Source organism: Dipodomys ordii, unplaced genomic scaffold (assembly GCF_000151885.1).
Source record: "Dipodomys ordii isolate 6190 unplaced genomic scaffold, Dord_2.0 Scaffold33, whole genome shotgun sequence".
NCBI classification, from domain to species: Eukaryota; Metazoa; Chordata; class Mammalia; order Rodentia; family Heteromyidae; genus Dipodomys; species Dipodomys ordii.
Window position 1 is genome coordinate 5764350 of NW_012267249.1, and position 20451 is coordinate 5784800.

The 20451-nt window shown below is 41.2% G+C and overlaps 1 protein-coding gene across 7 annotated transcripts in view; it reads right to left on the reverse strand.

The window, feature by feature from the left end:
* Eri3 (ERI1 exoribonuclease family member 3) overlaps window positions 1–20451 on the reverse strand; it is a 138701-nt gene that overhangs the window by 97550 nt on the left and 20700 nt on the right. For all 7 annotated transcript variants that reach the window (XM_013016990.1, XM_013016988.1, XM_013016984.1 and 4 more), the window contains one exon: window positions 1897–2013. In XM_013016990.1, coding sequence (XP_012872444.1) covers window positions 1897–1971 — 75 coding nt within the window. In that variant the 5' untranslated portion in view covers window positions 1972–2013. The remainder of the gene's footprint in view (window positions 1–1896; window positions 2014–20451) is intronic.

The window sequence follows — 20451 nt, forward strand, 5'->3', positions numbered from 1 at the left end:
AGTAAAATGGATCAGACTAGTGCCATGTTGATGTAAGCACAAGCCAGGCTGGGGATCAGGGAAAGCTTCCCAAGGAAAGTAACCCTAAACAGAGTCTCAGAGAACAAGATGAAATAATGGGAGGATAATGGGATCCCTGTATAGGTAGAGTAACCACCATGTACAAGAATGGATTGTAAGAGCTGGATGTCAAGTTTTGAATTCTGGAAGCCCAAGACAGAATGACTCAATCAATGTCTGCAGTACAACCGTGTCTTCATGTTCATAACAGGGTTCACATCAAGAATCCCAATAACTACTTCTACTCCCTCAAAATTATATATAGCTGTTCTTGAAACTATCTGGGATAAAGAAATTTTTCCCCACAAGTCTCACAATCCTTCTTCCCTTTTGCTCAAAAAGCAACACAGCATCAGCAGCAATATTCTTGCTCTGACAGTAACCCTTCTTTTTCTACTCTGAAATACCTACTCTACTTAGAGCCATGTTCTCATAGCACTTTGAGCCATTGCTAAGCAGGTAGCAAACTTTCTATAACTTGGGCCTCCCAGACAATCTGGTCTCAGAGAGGATGAAGAGAAGCACAAGAGAGTCTACTGCCATATCACCCTAAACATACCCAATCTCACCTGACCTTAAAAGCTCAACAGGATCAGCGCTGATCAACACTTACATTGAAGGACAAAAGGACATTAGACTTTCAGGCTACTGGAAGGTATGGGTAACTGAACAGTGCAACCTTCCTGTAAAGAATGGAATTTCCATCACCATTAAAATGGTGATGTTTTTCAAAAGGAGTCAAAGGACAAATTAACATACCTGGTTAAGAGAGAGAAAGGAATGTTAGGAGAGAAAATGAAGGAACAACATCATTAGTTGGAACAAAAGAGCCTGCACAGATAGGTGTCTGCAACAAAAGACCCACCTTGGCAAGACAGCAAACACTGGCACTCAGTCCAGGAGCAGTACTTGAGACCTTGCACCTGGGCTTTGTCAGCCTCGGAGCCCACTGAGCTGCCCACTTGTGCCAAGGAAGCCCTTCCCAGCCTGCTCTACACAAAAGAAATGTTTAGGATTATTGAAAAGCTTCTCTCCTCCTATTGCGCTCACAGGTAGAAAATAGGTCTCTAAATAAATGAAGTCTCTAATGTACCACAGTGTCAAATTCTTAAAAGATTCCAGAAACACCCATGTTTTTTCATTGTCTCTACTCAACTCATGATTCCACCACAGAATTTAACAACCTGACATTGCAGAGGGGAAAGTAGCTATAGAAAGCTTCTCTACATCATCCTGAGAGTCAGAATTCTCAAGGGATCCTCTTCTTCTAGCAAGCACCAAAATCTGTTAGTTCCAGTTTCTTAATCTGTAAAACAGGTCCATACTAACCTGCTAAAAAGGTGGCCAAGTATCATACTAGCATAGGCAAGGACATTTCAATCTTATCTAGCCTTTCCTCTTTCCCACATATTCTATGTCACACAGAGCCAGCTTATTAAAGGACATAGTAACATTGTGGAAGCTAAGAAAGCATAAATATATTTCCTGAAATCTTCATCTTTTGCCAATGAGTCCTAAGAGAAATGGAACTGAGCCCCAGAAGCACCTGACTCAAAGTGTCGAGTCACCAGGGAAGATGGAGATGAAAAATAAGGGAAAATTTGGGGAAGCTGGGGCAGATTTTGCCACTACTCTCCCAATGATCACAGTTGCAAAAGTTAAGAATCTTTGACTCTTCACAGACTAAAGTCACTTGAAAAGCCAATTGCTAGGCCCAAAGTACACTTGCCTTAATCCTTGATCAGACCTAAGCTTTCCCTAAGTAGTCTATACAGAACAACAATGATCCCAGAGCTCTTCTCCCAGCAACCCTTGCTGCACATCCAGAGTCCTTACCTCTGTACAGAAGGGGGTAAGCTGTGGATGGACTACAGGCTGGACATACATGTGAAAGGTAGATTCAATCTCCATGGTCCGGCCATTTAGCTTCAGGATGGGGAACTCAATGATTTCCTAAAATGCCAAAGACACAGAGAAAAAAGTAAATTATTTCGGTCAACCATTTCAAATAATAACTTCAAGTTCAGAAAAGATGAGTTGCCCATTACTCCTGCAGGCCAAAGCCAAGATTAGGAAAGAAGGTGCCAGCCCAGTTATGATTCTAACCCTCCAACCCTCCTGGCTGCTAATAGGCTCATGGGCTCTGGGAATAGGACATCCTCCCCACCCACCATTTCTAGGAGGAGGAAGGAAGACAGTAATCTGCCTTAGTTTCCCTGACAGTCCTCTACCAGAGACTTGAGTCCCTAAAAGAGGAAGCCCTCTTTCCTCTTGTCCAGGTCCCTGTCCTAGCCTGAATCTGAATCTCCAGCCACACAGACAACCAGTCATTAGAGCAGCACATACATTTTCTTATAAGAAGTTTAAAAAAAATAGTATCTTCATTTGTTTTTATGAAAAACAAAAGATAAATAATAAAGCCAAAGGAGATACCAAAAAGGAGAAAATAGAACACCAGGAGCTAGTGCCTCCCACTTTTTTTCAGGCAGTGAACACTCTCCCCCACCTTCCCTCCCTCCTCGCCCAATCACTTAGCCAGCCCTTCCCAGTCCACTGGAACGTAATGGAAGAGAAGGAGGAGGAGTGACAATTTGTTTGGTGTCTCTAAGATTAATTTGTCTCCGTTATTTAATAGAGATGCACGGCACCAAGGTCCTGGTGTGCAAACAGGCTTGCAGAACACTGGCTGTGCAGCACGCCTCATACATCGCTCCTGGGAAGGGAGGGATGTACCAGAGGGGGGAGAGGGCAAAAGAGAGCACGCGCGCACCAGAGAGAAGAGGGAAAACAAGGAGAGAGAATAAAAAAAATATTGCTTTTTAATATTCAAAAACAGTTTGCAAAATTTAATCAAAGCAGAGGAAAAGCTAACATTTTTACCACTTTGACATTTTTATTAGCGCTTTCATAAATTTTTAAAACATGAATGGAATTAGTTTACAACACACACACAAAAAACTGCCCTGAAAACATCTGGAAGAGACAAATAGGAAATAATAAAAAAATAAATAAAAGCAAAAGTCCTCTGAGTAAAATTAGCATGTGGAGAAAGAAAAGGGGCTTTACCCACTCAGATCCCAGCAGTCAGCTCCAGTGACATCCCTACCCAAGGACCCCCAGTCTAGAGAGGACCCTTCCAGCATCACCAAAATCAAGGCAAATTGGTTCTCTTTAGAGACAGCCTGGGAGAAGTAACAACTGATGACACCTGATTGCACTCAGGAAATGGATGGGTGGGAAACAGAGGTCCTCAATCTCCTTGTCCCAGGAAAGCCACATATCCTCCCCTCCAAAATATACCACTAATATTGGACTTATTTTTCAAGCATCTATTTCAAACTAATGCACAACAGCAGGGCTGCAAACCAAATCAAGGCATTCAGATTCATGCCAAAGAAATTCAAAGGTTCTGGTTGCCTAGTCTCCCTGGGCTGATCCCCAAAGATAGGGAAGCTGACAGGAGTTTATTGCCAGATGCAGAAAGGGCAAAATGGCTAAGGATGAAGCAGAGAGAAGACCAAGAGGAGGCCAGGCTGCTTGCTTAGAGTAGGTGATCTCTCCCCTCCCAATCGAACCAAGGGGGACATTCGTTTCCCAATTAACTAAGGCTTCTTCTGTTTCCCACAAACCATTACAAAGCAGACCAAGTAGAGGGAGTTCAGCTCTGAATAACAAATTTGAGCACTTGCACATACAGCATACATATTGGTCCCCCTGAAAAAGAAAATATTCAAGATTTCCAAGAGCTAACTCTGAGGTACAGTTGAGTCAGGCTGCTCTAACTCCCTAATTGCTGGTAAATCCTTCCTCCCACTAAGAGAAATACTTCACCCAATAGAAAGAGTTCCATAGCATGGTGAGTTTGGCTGCTCTGGTGTCTAAGGAAACAAATATGGCCAGTGCCTTACTAACAATGTTAGCTGGGCCCACAATGAAATTTAACCTGTGACACAACTGTACTTTTCATTTAAACTTTCATTTGGAGAGAAGCGGTGTTTGGAGACCTGCAGTTTGTCCTGCTAATAAAGACAAGTGTTGGGACCTTTAAGGATGCCATTCATCTTTGGCTTTTATTAAATTCAATTTTCTTAAGCCCATGATACATTATGAAATTAGGAGTTGACATTCATCTGGAAACAAAAGTATCTATCAAACATAAACGGGGGGGGGGAACCTCTATTACAAAGAATTTATGGCTTAAAGTTGATCTCTTTCCACTTTTTTACAAGCACATGGTTTGTTTTAGATATGTGAAATGTTATTGTAGATCTGGAATTCCATTAGTATTTATTATAAAATAGTATGCACTTCAGCTCCCCCTCTGACCAGCACCAAAGCCAGCATCCCTGGTAGTTTCTCTAAAGATTCAGTCTTTGGGGTTTCTACACTGAAACTCAGTATCAAGGTCTCCTGATGCTGGTTCCTTATCCATAGAAAAATGGAACCAACCTCAAACCCAACGTCACCTTTCTACAGACAAAGAACAAACCAGTGCAGCTCCATGCCCCTTCTCCCTCCCAAAAAGCATCAATCCTTGAAACCAATATATCAAAGGCCCAAAACATATCAAATTGGACCCATTATAACATACTTCTCTGATGTTGTTAGCCTATCAGCCAGTTCTACTCAAGAATAAAAAGAGGGGGCTGGGAAGGTGGCTCAGTGGTAGAGTGCTTGCCTTGCATACATGAGGCCCTGGGTTTGATTTCTCAGCACCATATAAGCAGAAAAAAAGCCAGAAGTGGAGTTGTGGCTCAAGTGGTAGTAGACTGCTAGCCTTGAGCTGAAAAGTTGAGGGACAACACCCAAGCCCAGAGTTCAGGACCTACAACCGACAAAAAAATATTTAAAAAAAAAAAAAGAAGAAGAAGAAGAAGAAAAAGAGGGACTTTCAAGAGACAGTCTCATAGCCTGATTTTGCAAGAGAGGAGCAATTCCTCATCAGCATCAGGAGTTATTATAACAAATTCATTCTGGATGCATCCACTGAAGATGCACAAGAGGAGCTTTTGAGCTTTTTGTTCTGATTCTGAGCAGTCAGAACAGAAAGGACCTCACTTAGGTACTTCTTGTGTTTTCATCTACATGTTTTTTTTTTTGTCGGTCGTGGGGCTTGAACTCTGGGCTTGGGCGCTGTCCTTGTGCTCTTCAGCTAGCCACAGCACCACTTCCAGTTTTCTAGCGGTTTATTAGAGATAAAGAGTCTCACGAACTTTCCTGCCCAGGCTGGCTTTGAACCTCAATCCTCAGATCTCAGCCTCCTGAGTAGCTAGGATTACAGGTGTGAGCCACCGGCGCCCCGCTCATCTACATTTTCTTATTTTACCCTTATGAATCTCAAGAGCTAGGCCATGTTATCATCACCATCATCATGTCATACACCAATACTATTAAACACCTATTTTTCATGAAGCAGGAACTAGGTGTACACAGAGATAAATAAAACAAGATGTGGCATCTCTCTGAGATTCTGAGTCAGGACAAAGGGTAGAGAAGAGCTAGTCTCCAATACTCTCAACATTTGAAGAGTGTGTGGGGGGGGGGTGTGTGCGCGCGCGCTCGTGTCAGTGCTAGGACTTGAATTTGGGTGTTGTCCTTTATCTTTTTGCTCAAGGCTGTCACTCTACCACTTTAACCATAGCTCTACTTTCAACTTTTTGCTGGTTAATTGGGATAAGAGTCTCACAGACTTTCCTGCCCAGGTGGGCCTTAAAACACAATCCTCAGATTTCAGCCTCCTAAGTAGCTAGGATTACATGCATGAGCCACCAGTGCCCAAATGGAAGTATCTTATTTCTTACATTTATTGTTTACTCTGTCAAAAGACACTGTACTAAGTGCCAATAGCATCTCAATCCTCCAAGTAACTCATTAGGTAGGAATCATTACTATCCCTATTTCACAATAAACTAAGGCCCAAGAAGGTAAGGCAACTTGCTTACATCTATACTTCTAGTAAAGAAGTAGTAAAGAATGAAGGCAGAACTCCAAATAAGAAATAAGGAGACTTAGCTTTCAAAGTCAATAGGGTTTAAAAAATGTCTGAAGGGAACTTGGTCTGCTATCTCCTAGTAAAAGGCTGCTCTTAAATCATAGGAAGCCTAGTGCAGTAGCACAGATGGTACTGTTTGTTATAAGCTACAGAATGGCAGAACCCGCTAGGATCTCTTGCTACTTCACTCCCATTCTGACACTGTTTCCCTCTTTCAACTTTTGTTAAGCATACACATGAAGAAGCTAACGTGACAGATAGAGAATATATGTCTGGCTCTAGAGCTGAATATGGTGGCACACAGCTGCAATATCAGCACTTGAGAGGTAAGGGCAGGAGGATTGAAAGTTCAAGACTAGATGGGCTACATAGAGACCTTGTCTCAATTAAAATGAAAATAAAACACTGCTTTCAGAGAACTTTCAGGAAGTTGATCTACCTAAGATGACAAAGAAATTAGGTAGTAGAGCCATGTTCATGCCTACATATATAGCACTCCAATGTACATTCTACCAGACCCATTCACTCTCATGCCTTTAAGTGGTTTTCTTCCTCAATAGAAACAGACCACTAACTCCCAGTTTTACCTAGCTTGAACAGCTGACCTATTTGCCTGGGTCCAAGGATTTCTGGAAATACAGTATTAAAATTGAAATGGTTGGGGCTGGGAAGGTGGCTCAGTGGTAGAGCGCTTGCCTTGCATGCCTGAGGCCCTGGGTTCAATTCCTCAGCACCACATAAGCAAAAAGAAAAAAGCCGGAAGTGGCGCTGTGGCTCAAGTGGTAGAGCGCTAGACTTGAGCTGAAGAGCTGAGGGACAGCGCCCAGGCCCAGAGTTCAGGCCCCACGACTGGACCCAAAAAATAAAAAATAAATAAAATTGAAATGGTTATCCTACAACCATTCATAAACTTCATTATTAGATTGCCCAAGAGGCTGATCTGCTGATGGTAGATGGGAATTGGTGACAACTATAAACAAAAAACCCAGAACTCAGATTTGCCAATGAATCCAGGGTTCTAAACCTGGCAAAAATAGTTGCCAACTCCAATTATGTTTTTTCTTGAGGACAGAGAAGACAAGAGAAGTAAAAAAAGAAGTACTAAACAATACTCATTTGCTGTATCATTTTAAGTGAGTTGGAGCAGACAGTTTTTGTTTTTATTTGTAGTACTAGAGATTGAACTCTGGGCCTTGTACTCTACTTCTTTTTTGGGGGCCTGAACTCTGGGCCTGGGTGCTGTCCCTCAGCTCTTCAGCCAAGGCTAGCCCTCTACCACTTGAGCCACAGCACCACTTCTGGCTTTTTTCTTTTTGCTTATGTGGTGCTGAGGAATCGAACCCAGGACCTCAGGCATGCAAGGCAAGCATTCTACCACTGAGCTACCTTCCCAGTCCCAGATTTTTTTTTTTTTTTGTCGGTCGTGGGGTTTGAACTCTGGGCTTGGGCGCTGTCCCTGCGCTCTTCAGCTCAAGGCGAGCACTCTACCGCTTGAGCCACAGCACCACTTCTATACTCTACTTTTTGAAAACCACTCCTCCCCGGTCATTTTTGCTTTTAGTTTGTTTCTCAAATATAGTCTTGCATTAACTCTGCTTGGGCTGGTCTCAAATTGAGATCCTCCTATATCCCCCTCCTGAGTAGCTGAAATTATGGACAGGAACCACTACACCTGGCTTCAGAATTTTTAAACATAGTTGCTTTAAACTTGTTCAATTAGGAACCAATGATTCTTCAGATAAACTGAGGATAAAACTGCAATAGCATTTCAAATGAAATTTCAAACCCATTATCAGCAGATATTACAAGAAATAAATGTGTGAAATAAATGTGTAGGTGTTTTTCAGGGTATTCAAACTCCTTTCCACTCAATTGTCTACAGTGTGTAAGATTGGATGAGAAGATAAAACAACAACAAAAAGAATTTAAACAGAAAAGACTCAGGTTGTGGCAGTGGTTAATCATACAGCAGTCTAGCCCATTTTCCCAAACAACAGATTCTCCTCTGCCTGAGTTGATGTTTCTGGGGTCCTATATGAAAGAATGAGCAAATCTATTTTTCATGGATTGCCTCAATCTAAGAAATAACTGACACTGCCTCAAGTTGGAGACAATAATAATTAATCTATTCCTTCTCTCCTCTCACCTCGCCCCCCACCCCCGCCACCTGAAGAAAATTCTAAAAAGTATGTGTCCCTTTACTACAAGATTGATAAAAATCCAAAAGCAATACCACACCACATGGCAAGCATGTGGGGTTTAGCCAAATACTTGGTATGGGATAAAATTATAAAATTCCAGGCAAGGGCAGCACTTTCTCCAAAGGATCAAGGAGACTTGTGGCCACAGGGAAGAGAAGTGAGGGTTGCATTGGACAGTGGGTCATCATTTGCTTAACAGTTTCTCTCTTGGGGGAAAAAAAAAGCATTTTATGCACAAGGAGCTTATTTCTTAAACAAACACTCGTGGTTTTGATTTACACCACAGCCTGCTCCTAAATAATTTATGGCGGGTTAAATTTATTGCCGGGCCCTGGCTGGCTGCAAATTCGAATTGCCAAATAATTAGATTTTAGGGCAAAGCTTATAAATTACCCGTCGATTTGTCCGGACTTGTTTGTCAGTTGCTTTGTGCTTCAGGTCATCTTTGGCATTTGGCTGTTTGGGTTTTAATTGCTGATTTACACTTTGACAGATGAGAGCTGATGTTCAAAGTTTCAGGACAAGGAAGGGTAAAAAAATCAGAGCTTTAAAAGGCTGATTTTTCACCTACATGTCCCCCCTCCACACATCTGCACGAACCCTGAAGCAATTAAAATGTAGAAAAGAGTCTGACAACAGACAATGTTATTCTTTATTTGAAGTGGAGGGAGTGAAATTATAATTTACCTTTACTAAAATTTGACACATGCACACATATGCATAATACCAGTAAGTGAAGGCAACCGAAAGTCTTAAAAACCATATCCTCACCCACAGTGCATACATTAGTATCTCCTACACCTACCTTAATCTGAAATTGCTCCACTCAGACATTTCTGTACACTTGTTTGTAAATACTTTCAGATATTACTAGCCTTTATGAAAGTGACCCTTCAGGGCACAAACAATCAAATTATTTCTCTATAGCTTCCTATATACATATGTTTGTCATATAATTAATTTATCATTGTGGCTCAAATGGTAGAGTGCTCACTTTGAGCTGAAAAGGTCAGGAACAGCACCCAGGCCCAGAGTTCAAGCCCTATGACAGACCAAAAAAGGAAAAATCATATTTGGGCTGGGAAGGTGGCTCAGTGGTAGAGCGCTTGCCTTACGTGCATGAGGCCCTGGGTTCGATTCCTCAGCACCACATAAGCAGAAAAAAAAAGCTGGAAGTGGCACTGTGACTCAAGTGGTAGAGTGCTAGCCTTGAGCTGAAGAGCTGAGGGACAGTGCCCAGGCCCAGAGTTCAGGCCCACGACCGGACTCCCAAAAAAAAATTAATTTAAACAAATATCAGGTTATGTGTGTGCAGGAGAGCACTAAGGATGGGCATAAAGTGCAAGAAGGTACTAAGCCCAACTTACATTCCAGTGGGGGAAAAACAAATCTCTCTGAGTAGTACCCTGACTCTACCCACTATGTGAACAAAGCTCCAAAAGATACTCTCTTAGCTCCCAGAGACATAGGTTTTGTCTTCCAGCCACCTGCTATAATCCAAAAGCTTATTTTGAGGCCATGAATCAGAATATTTGTGTAATTCCACTAACAAGTGCTAGCACATATTCCATGCTAGGCACTATTCTGAGCACTTACATGAGCACTTATCCTCCCATGAGTCCTAGAATACTCATACTATTTCTAACTGTATTATACCAGTAAGCAATTAGACATAAAGATTAAAAGTAACTTGACCAATATCATACAGTTCACAGGTGGTAGAGATAAGACTTAAATCTAGACAGTCCAGTTCTGGAGTCCATCCTCTTAACCATTACACCTTGCGTATCATCAGAACTCTGTTAAGCCCAGAGTCCCCATTCTGGGACTTGGGCACCTGCAGTCAAAGCCTGTCTAATTGGTCACCTAAGGTAGGGGGAAACTTAACTTAATGAGGATCACAAGATAAATCACAGAGTTGGTTATACAAAGACTAATTTTCCAACCAATCAAAATTCTGTACTAAAGGTTTACTAGCTGGGGATGACAGGTGGTCAAGACAGAACTAAACCTACTCAGGCAAAACGTGTTCTTTCGAGGCAATTTGCTGAAGAGCCTTTGCTTACCACCCACAACCCTAATAACTAGTTATGTCTCCCCAGAAGATCACATTCTTATAGGGTTAGTTCACTGATTCCCTGTTCTCCATCCACACCTGATAGCCAGAACAAGAACAGGGGAACAGTTGTGCTGGCATGAAAGACTTTAAAAAACTCAGACATCCTGTTCACAATGCACTGAATCTTTTTCTCACACATTGGCTCCCATATAGCTTCCTAAGCTGGTGGAAATTAATCCTCTATTTTATGGATGGATGAGAAAGTTAAGACAGTTAGCTGTTTCTCAAACCAAAGTACCTCATAAACAGCCCCCTATCACTTAGGAACTTGTCAGAAATGCAAATTTCTGTTTATGGTAGAGTGCTTACGAGGATGAAACCCTGGCTTGGAAACCCAGCACTGTTTTTGCTTTTAAGAAAAAAAAGGGGAGGGGGAACATTCCTAGCCTTTGTCCCAGAGTATCTGAATCAGAAGCAGTCTAGGTTTTAACCAGCTTTCCAGGTGATTCTGATGATGCTCACTGAAGTTTGAGAGGCATTGGTCCAGACAAGTGTTTCTCAGACTTCAAATTCTCAAACTGCTGATTCTGTTTAACTTTGCTGTATAGCCTGGTAAGTTTTCCATTTCTAACAACCTCCCAGGTAATGATAATGCTGGTTCCTCAGACCATACTTTGAATAGCAGAAGTTTACTAGAACTATTTTCTGCTCCCTGTAGAAGTTTTCTGAGACTATGAGAGGAACTTTTCATCAGTCCAACAGATCATAAAGGTAGTTTAGATACCTTGCCTATGAAGACCTCTCAAGACAGAACCGTGGCTTGTCTGTCTAATCTGGAGAAAGGTCTAATACTGGCCACAAAGCTGGAATAGGATAAAATAAATTCCTGTTGATCCTGAGATATCAACCTGGATATTTCTTCCCAATATCACACCCCATTCTACACTATCCAAATAAACTTCCTTTGGGACCTGCCCTTGACACTGATACTCCAGTAAAAATAGACCGTATCAAAATGGCATGTTTGATCTCACTCATGAATCTACCTTTCCTGAACCCAAATAACTATCAATCTCTTTCAGTTGATCAGTAGGCCTTTTAATGCTGCTAAAACTGGAAGAAGGACCCATAAATAAACATACACCATGCCTGGATTCCTTTCTAGATACTTCAATCTCAAGTCAGGACTCTCAGTTTTATCATTCTTATGGAAAGAGCAGGATTCTAAGCTTTCTAGACAGTTATCCTATCTGCCTAACCATCATTACTCACCTCCTCTAGAATAATGGACAAATAGTGCTTCTATAGATTCTAGGAGTCACTACCTTCATTACTACTAAGTAGCTCACCTGAAACATTTGTCCTTACCTACTCCCTTTGAAGTAGACTTTCAACTCAAAAGTATTCCATTTATAACAACCACTGATTCTATATTCAACTTATCGTAAATCCTCAATAGCCCACGAAAATCCAAGGGAATTATGAGCTATGAAAGAATATGGTTCTCAGACTTCTTTCTAAGCACTTAAAAACTATACCGCATAACTTCTCTCCACTCCCACCATCACTACCTTAGTCTACCCCAATAGCATGTCTCTCAACTAATACATTCCTCTTCAGTAAAGTATCCTAACAAGTTTCTCCTTCCTAATGACACACAGAAATTGAATAACCCTCTCCCATGATCACTTTCCTCAGGTTAAACAACAGAGATCAGAGAAGAAAGAAAGAAAAGCAAGGAAGGAAGGAAGGAACAAAGGAAGGATGGAGGGAAGGAAGGAAGGAAGGAAGGACGGAGGGAAGGGAGGGAGGGAGGGAGGGAGGGAGGCAGGGAGGGAGGAAGGGAGGGAAATAAATCCATTCAAAGGGAGAATAGAAACAAGACAAGATGAGGCAGAGAGAAAGAAAGCCTAAGAGGTCATTTCACATATGCCTCCAGATGTTACTCCCCCATCTCACCATTTCCAACCTGGCCTGTCAGCTTGTTTTCTATGGCTAAATTCCTATAGCTAAGTATGGATTCTGAGGAAAGGTTTAAGCTCTACCCCCACTAGAGAGCTCTGCTCTTGCTACTCTCTTGTTATTCAGACCCTTTTACTTCTTTCATTAATCCTTCCTTCCACATTCCTCCCAATATTAGCCAGTCAGCTGTTTATCTGTTGGAAGGGTCTAAACCTCCATGTTCTATTGAAATTGGGTCCTAGCTGATCCAATTCCAAATTCCCAATACTTTGGGAAGAGAAAAGGGTCATATCATTCTCTAGGCATTGCCTCTCCCTAGAGACTTAGTGAACCCAAATACTACCTTTAATGATAGCTGAGATATCAGCTTAGTCTCCCTGACAATGGCTCAGAGTCTCAACACACATACTTCCACTTTGACCCTCACCCTTAGTACCCAGACTTTATTGACTCAAATTCTCTTAAATCTCTTCTAGCCTTCATTCTCTCACAGCATCCCAATGAGACCTTCTATTGAATGTAAGAAAGGCCATATAACTGATACAGATAACTCAAATAACAAAAGAAATATTCTCCAGGTTCAACATTTTCATTTTCCCTCTCTCATTTTAAACATTCCTACAAACAAGCTTAAAATCCTGGTCCGTTTTTTCAGACTTGGCCAATTTACCCTGTTTCACTCTGTGATCCCTTCTTTTGTCCCTGCTATAACATTTGTGAGAAGCCTTAGACCTTTGTGGCCCTCTTAGTCTCCTAAATTTGTCATAATATGCACCTTATTTGCCCCCTCTGGTACACACTGAACAAGGCTGATAGCTACTTTCTTTTAAGTCCTCACTGAACAAATACTTGCATGTATAAAAGTAGCTAGCATACTTTCACCTATGCCTTACTATAATGGATTTTGAACTACTTGAGGGCAGGGGCTGTTTCTTAGTGTTTTTTTTAACCTAATCATTTGCTAAAGAGCAAAGAGAAACCTTTTTCTTTGCCACTGGTAGTTAAAATGAGGTCTTCTCCACTCCTTTACAGACTTAGTTGGTTTTATTATATCCAACAAAAACTTTAAAAGGCACCTCAGTGTCATTATTATTTTACAGACCCTGATTTCACTTATCAATACTACTATTCTTTAGAGCTCTTCTCTACCACCAAACTTAGCCCAGTGCCTAACAAAATCTGAATTCCAACAGCTGTCTCAGCCCTGGGGAAGCCACCAGAATACTAAGACGCTAGGGGGGATGCTGCCTAATTTGCACTAAATTATGTAGTGATTTTGTTACCAGTGACCCAGTATTCCCCAAGAAAATTCCTGGCCCCACCCTCAGGCAACTCCACAGCCTAACAACACCATGGCAGCTTATAGGTAAAAACACTAGGGAGGGTAGAGAAGTAGTCTAAACAAAACAAATAAACCCACTTTGATTGTGCCTCTGCTATGCCAAATACACAAGGCAGCACCACCATGCATCAGTGTTCCATTCTCTGAGATGTGTATTTTATTTCTACATTGCTGCATCTGCTCCAAATAGACAGGGCCTTCACTCTCATGTGGAGTTACAACACAGTCAAGACCTTGTTACAACAAATGCTTGTTCTCATTCAAGGAGCACTAGTGAGGGGGACATGAGAGTCTGGGAGAGGTTCATCTCTAGGGAGCATCACTGAAAAACAGCAGCCTGTGGAGAGGGTGGCAGTGACAAAAAGGACAAAAGGGCCTAGTGGGCCTCCTCATCCCACTATCATTACTAGCCACCAATGGTAGAATTCATTTATAATGATACTAGAAGAAGAGATACGTTAAAGCAGAGATATAACTAAAAAGAAAGGCAATAATTGGTCTGATGGGCAGGGGAAAAATTATTTCAGGAATCGAGAGCCTGTGCAAGAACACTTATGGCTCACACAGTCGTCATAACTCAGCCCCCTCAAGCATTTTGTGCTCGGCTTATGGTGTTAACTTTAATGTCTTAACATATAACACCATCCACACTATCACAAAATACTACACACGCCAGATGAGGCTGAGTTATAGTTGCTGTGGGAAGCATAACTTTGAATTTCCTGATTTTGGTGCATTTAATCTCAACCATAATGTTACATTAATGTCGGTTTTGCATTTCATTTCCCAGTTTAGAAGAATAGCATCAGCGCCTTTGCCTGTTTGTACAGGAAAATGTAGAGGCTGATTGGGGATATGGGCAAAGGAACTAAAATCAACAACTAGGCTCTGATGCTAAAACCTCTGATCCAACCTCTCCCATTTAGAGGAGATGAAACCAAGATTGGCTAGTGGAGGGAAAGGTAGATTCTTTATATCTACTGACTTTCTATCTACTTCAAGATTAAAGAAACCAAGAACAGAAAGGAAAGAAGTTAATTATAGTGGAAGGAACAATATTTGGAGAGGAAGTAAGAGAATTCCTGCCATTCGACTTTTTTTTGGTCAGTCATGGGGCTTGAACTCTGGGCCTGGGCACTGTCCCTCAGCTCTTCAGCTCAAGGCTAGCACTCTACCACTTGAGCCACAGTGCCACTTCCGGTTTTCTGGTGGTTAATTGGAAATAAGAGTTTCACAGATTTTCCTGCCCAGGCTGGCTTTGAACTGCAATCCTCAGCTCTCAGCCTCCTGAGTAGCTAGGATTAGAGGCATGAGCCACTGGTGCCCATCTGCCATTCAGCTTTGAACAGAGGAAAACCAATGGAAGACAATCAGTATACTTTGATTTGTAGATATCTTAGCCAATTTTTCATGAAGTTCTCCAAAATGTCTCTTTCATGAAAGACTATAAGAATATGCTGGCGCAAGGCCATATTGAAATCCTCCAAGTGCTTCTCTTCTATATTATTCCTTCTCTCTGTCACTATCAGACCTTCCTCCTTCCTACCCTCTAAAAATAACCCAGCATCTGGACAATTTTCTATAAAAGAGAAAACTCCTTTAGTCATGGTTCTAACTCAAAATGCAGATGGGAGTCTTTTCAAGGTTTCTATAAAAATAAAAAAGGAGGGAGGGAGGAAGGGAGGGAAAGAAGAAACAGGGAAAAAGAGAGGAAGAAGGAAGAGGAAGGAAAAAAGATTGATGAAAAAGAAAGGCCAGCCAACCAGCCTCTACAGCGAAAGACCAAATACCAGAAAAACTCAACCCAAAGGTCAGTTTTCTCTAAAATTATATATAGGCACTTGAATGCAGGTGAGAAGGGAAATAGCAGTCAGGGCTGATTCAGAGCAGTGAGAAAAGCTACCCAAGAGCCTAATGGAGGGCCCTGGAAGAACTCAGGGAGGGATGAAGATAGCAGTCAGGATGTCAGCTCCCCAGATGGAGCTGAGTTGAGCTGCCCCTCCCCAGTAGGCCATCCAGACAGCTGAGGTTACTTCCTCCTCCCCCTGAACTGTGGCCTACACTGCATTTTCTTCACTTACATTTGCTTTGGTCTCCTCTGAACACTGAGGTGGTAAGAGAACTTGCCCTGAGGTTAAAGATGCACAATTAAAGATCCCGCCAAAGCTTTCAGGCTGCTCTCTGGGCCTCAGGGTCATAACAACCATCATTCGAAGCACATCCACACCAAAATGAGCAACAAGAACTCCTACTAGTGAGGACAAAGGAGCTGTGATTCTTTTAAACCAGATAAAAATCTATTTCATATCAAGTAGCAATTCCTAAAACAAGAAAGGAACTATAGTTCTCAAATTTAGAGCCGCTAAAATATTTTAAACTACTAAATTAACATTTAAGTGAAAAAATGTTTTCCAATGAAAAACAATCTTATATTCAACCAATCCCTATCACATTAATCTGAATCAAAACATGTAAAACAAATAAAATGAGCTTTGAAACAAGAACACCAAAACCTATTACTGGCAACCACTCCAGTTTCACCTAGCTGAACAAAGTACAAAAATAAACAGTAAAAATGATGATAAATGGAAAATACTAGACGTTTTACCATACTAAAACCAATATTGTTACTCACTCAAGCACAACAGAGCTTAAACCTGTTAGTTTTTCACAACAGCATTCCTTTAGGATAGTTCTAATAATGTAGCCTAGATTTTTGAAAACCAGAAACAAATGAGAAATGGGCCCCATATTAAGCCAAGTTATTTCCCATGGACAAGATATGGACAAGAAACCAGTTGCTAAAACTTGATTCTTTTTCACAAAGTCCTACTTTTTGCCTATAATGTTTTGCTCCTCTTTTTTTTTTTGGTGCAAGTCCCGGGCTGAACTCAGGGCTGGGTACTATCCTTGAGCTTTTTTGCTCAAGGAGAACACTCCACCACAGGAACCACAGCTCCACTTCTGGCTTTTTGGTAGTTACTGAACATGAAGAATAACACAAACCTTCCTGCCTAGGCTGGCTTCAAACTGTGATCCTCAAATTTCAGCCTCTTGAGTAGCTAAGATTACAGGTATGAGCCACAAGGGTCTGGGGATTTTTGTTCCTCTTTTTCTGAGCTTTTCCAATATCTCCATTTCACTTGCTGACCAGAAGACCTACACAAATCAGGGGCTGTGATGAGGACCTGACCTATGCTGACTGCACTAAAAGGATCCTGCCTGTCTGGGACTAAAAACTTCTTTAATCCATCTCCCAACCTTTTATTGAATCCAATCAGGATCCAGGTATCTGCAAATATTAAAGAAATAGAAGAGATCAAGATAGAGAGAGAGAGAGAGATGTTTTAAGTTGCTGCTAATAACAGGTCTCAGGGCTGCCCATTCCTTTGCTGAGGGTTAGCCAATACAAACATGTGGCCTTTAACTCACCTTCCCACCTGTTGATCAGAGCACTGTAGAAGCTTAATGAAGTCGAGATGCATTACATTTATCACTTGCCCTAGATCCACTCAAATCTATCACTATGTCACTGCAAGAAGTTAGATTGATCTGACAGGATTTGCTCTTCTTCACAAAACCATGTAAGTTATTACTCAGTATCCCCACGCTCTTCTAGCTGTTTGCTGATTGATTATCTGACGATCAGGTCAAGTATCTTCTTTGGAATCACAGTAAACTAACGGGTCTATAATTTCCAAGATCATTCGTATTCCCCTTTTAAAGATAAGCAAGACAGCAAATGCGTCTTCCTGAGTTCTCTAAAGCAACAGCTAATGCTTTGCTAATAATGCACCAGGGCAGCCAATTCCTTAAGTGTCTTCAGAATCACACCATCAGAGTTCATTGATTCTGGAGATAATCTTTAATCAGGCTCAGATTCTGGTAAACAGTAATAAGCTCTAATTCAGACTGTGTCTAGAAAGCCTTGGTGCCTAGATCTGGGAAGAAAATTGGTAATACAAGTGATATAAATATGTACTGCATAATGTGTTGAGGATTGCAATCTATCAATCAAGAAATAAATAAACAATACCTTTGAAAGACAGGGGAAAGGTGACACTGACAGACCAAATGAGACATGAGTCAGGATCTACCTTCAGAAACACAGAGAACTCTGTTCTCTGAAGAACAAGAGAGCAGAGCTACACAATTATCCAAACTTATAATCTAACTGAAAAGATAAGAAACACATACTTAAGCATGACCCAGAAAAAAAGAAGCAACAAATGCCCTAATAGAGGTGCTAAACAATTATGAAGGTTCAAAAGAGATGACTTGTGTTTTACTAGGGCTTACTAAAGTGACTGAAACTTAATTTATAAGGGAAATAATATGAAATGTTAGAATGTGGATCCCTGATTTCCTACTTAGGAAACTCTATATAAGCAAAATTTCCAACCAACTACACAAGGAAACCCACAGTGCCAGTGAAACTCCAGTAGTTTGGAAGGATAGAAAGCCCTACAGCATAGGCAAGAACAGGTGTAGAGAAAGTATGTGACTTGGGTAGCTCCCAAGCAATATTCACTTTCATCCAAAGTTTCTTACCCAGTGCACTGTTTTTATCCAATTCTAGTCTTCCAAGGCCTGGTCTGATCCCAATGCCCTAAAGGTAAACCACTACTCTAACAGAAAACAGGAAAGAGGATAGGTGAAAGAAAAAAGGGATGTGGTGTCTGCTTTAGGTAAAATCATATTCCATTCAATAAGTAGACCTTTTCGTAGGAAAAATAAAACAAGAAATGAAGTCAGTTTATATTTGGACCTCACTGATCACTTCCCCCAAGAACCCCACATTACTGTCACCTTCTCTTCCTTTTGCTTAATATTAAAAGCTACTCCCATAAGAGCAATATGTCTATGCATCCCCAAATTAAACATTCTATGACCTAGCTTTGCACAGAAAAAGTACAGACCTATAGCCAAGCATACTTGAGGTCCTCTCACTATAATGAATTACCACATTGCTCTCCGACCATTCCCTTAAGCAAACACCAAGTCCTTCAATATCCAAGCTTCCTAGTAGCATTACCTTAAAAGGTAGAAGGCTTTTTTTTTTTTTTTTTTTCTGGTCATGGGGCCTGAACTCTGGGCCTGGACCCTGTCCCTCAGCTCTTCAGCTCAAGGCTAGCACTCTACCACTTGAGCCACAGTGCCACTTCCGGTTTTCTGGTGGTTAATTGGAAATAAGAGTTTCACAGATTTTCCTGCCCAGGCTGGCTTTGAACTGCAATCCTCAGCTCTCAGCCTCCTGAGTAGCTAGGATTAGAGGCATGAGCCACTGGTGCCCATCTGCCATTCAGCTTTGAACAGAGGAAAACCAATGGAAGACAATCAGTATACTTTGATTTGTAGATATCTTAGCCAATTTTTCATGAAGTTCTCCAAAATGTCTCTTTCATGAAAGACTATAAGAATATGCTGGCGCAAGGCCATATTGAAATCCTCCAAGTGCTTCTCTTCTATATTATTCCTTCTCTCTGTCACTATCAGACCTTCCTCCTTCCTACCCTCTAAAAATAACCCAGCATCTGGACAATTTTCTATAAAAGAGAAAACTCCTTTAGTCATGGTTCTAACTCAAAATGCAGATGGGAGTCTTTTCAAGGTTTCTATAAAAATAAAAAAGGAGGGAGGGAGGAAGGGAGGGAAAGAAGAAACAGGGAAAAAGAGAGGAAGAAGGAAGAGGAAGGAAAAAAGATTGATGAAAAAGAAAGGCCAGCCAACCAGCCTCTACAGCGAAAGACCAAATACCAGAAAAACTCAACCCAAAGGTCAGTTTTCTCTAAAATTATATATAGGCACTTGAATGCAGGTGAGAAGGGAAATAGCAGTCAGGGCTGATTCAGAGCAGTGAGAAAAGCTACCCAAGAGCCTAATGGAGGGCCCTGGAAGAACTCAGGGAGGGATGAAGATAGCAGTCAGGATGTCAGCTCCCCAGATGGAGCTGAGTTGAGCTGCCCCTCCCCAGTAGGCCATCCAGACAGCTGAGGTTACTTCCTCCTCCCCCTGAACTGTGGCCTACACTGCATTTTCTTCACTTACATTTGCTTTGGTCTCCTCTGAACACTGAGGTGGTAAGAGAACTTGCCCTGAGGTTAAAGATGCACAATTAAAGATCCCGCCAAAGCTTTCAGGCTGCTCTCTGGGCCTCAGGGTCATAACAACCATCATTCGAAGCACATCCACACCAAAATGAGCAACAAGAACTCCTACTAGTGAGGACAAAGGAGCTGTGATTCTTTTAAACCAGATAAAAATCTATTTCATATCAAGTAGCAATTCCTAAAACAAGAAAGGAACTATAGTTCTCAAATTTAGAGCCGCTAAAATATTTTAAACTACTAAATTAACATTTAAGTGAAAAAATGTTTTCCAATGAAAAACAATCTTATATTCAACCAATCCCTATCACATTAATCTGAATCAAAACATGTAAAACAAATAAAATGAGCTTTGAAACAAGAACACCAAAACCTATTACTGGCAACCACTCCAGTTTCACCTAGCTGAACAAAGTACAAAAATAAACAGTAAAAATGATGATAAATGGAAAATACTAGACGTTTTACCATACTAAAACCAATATTGTTACTCACTCAAGCACAACAGAGCTTAAACCTGTTAGTTTTTCACAACAGCATTCCTTTAGGATAGTTCTAATAATGTAGCCTAGATTTTTGAAAACCAGAAACAAATGAGAAATGGGCCCCATATTAAGCCAAGTTATTTCCCATGGACAAGATATGGACAAGAAACCAGTTGCTAAAACTTGATTCTTTTTCACAAAGTCCTACTTTTTGCCTATAATGTTTTGCTCCTCTTTTTTTTT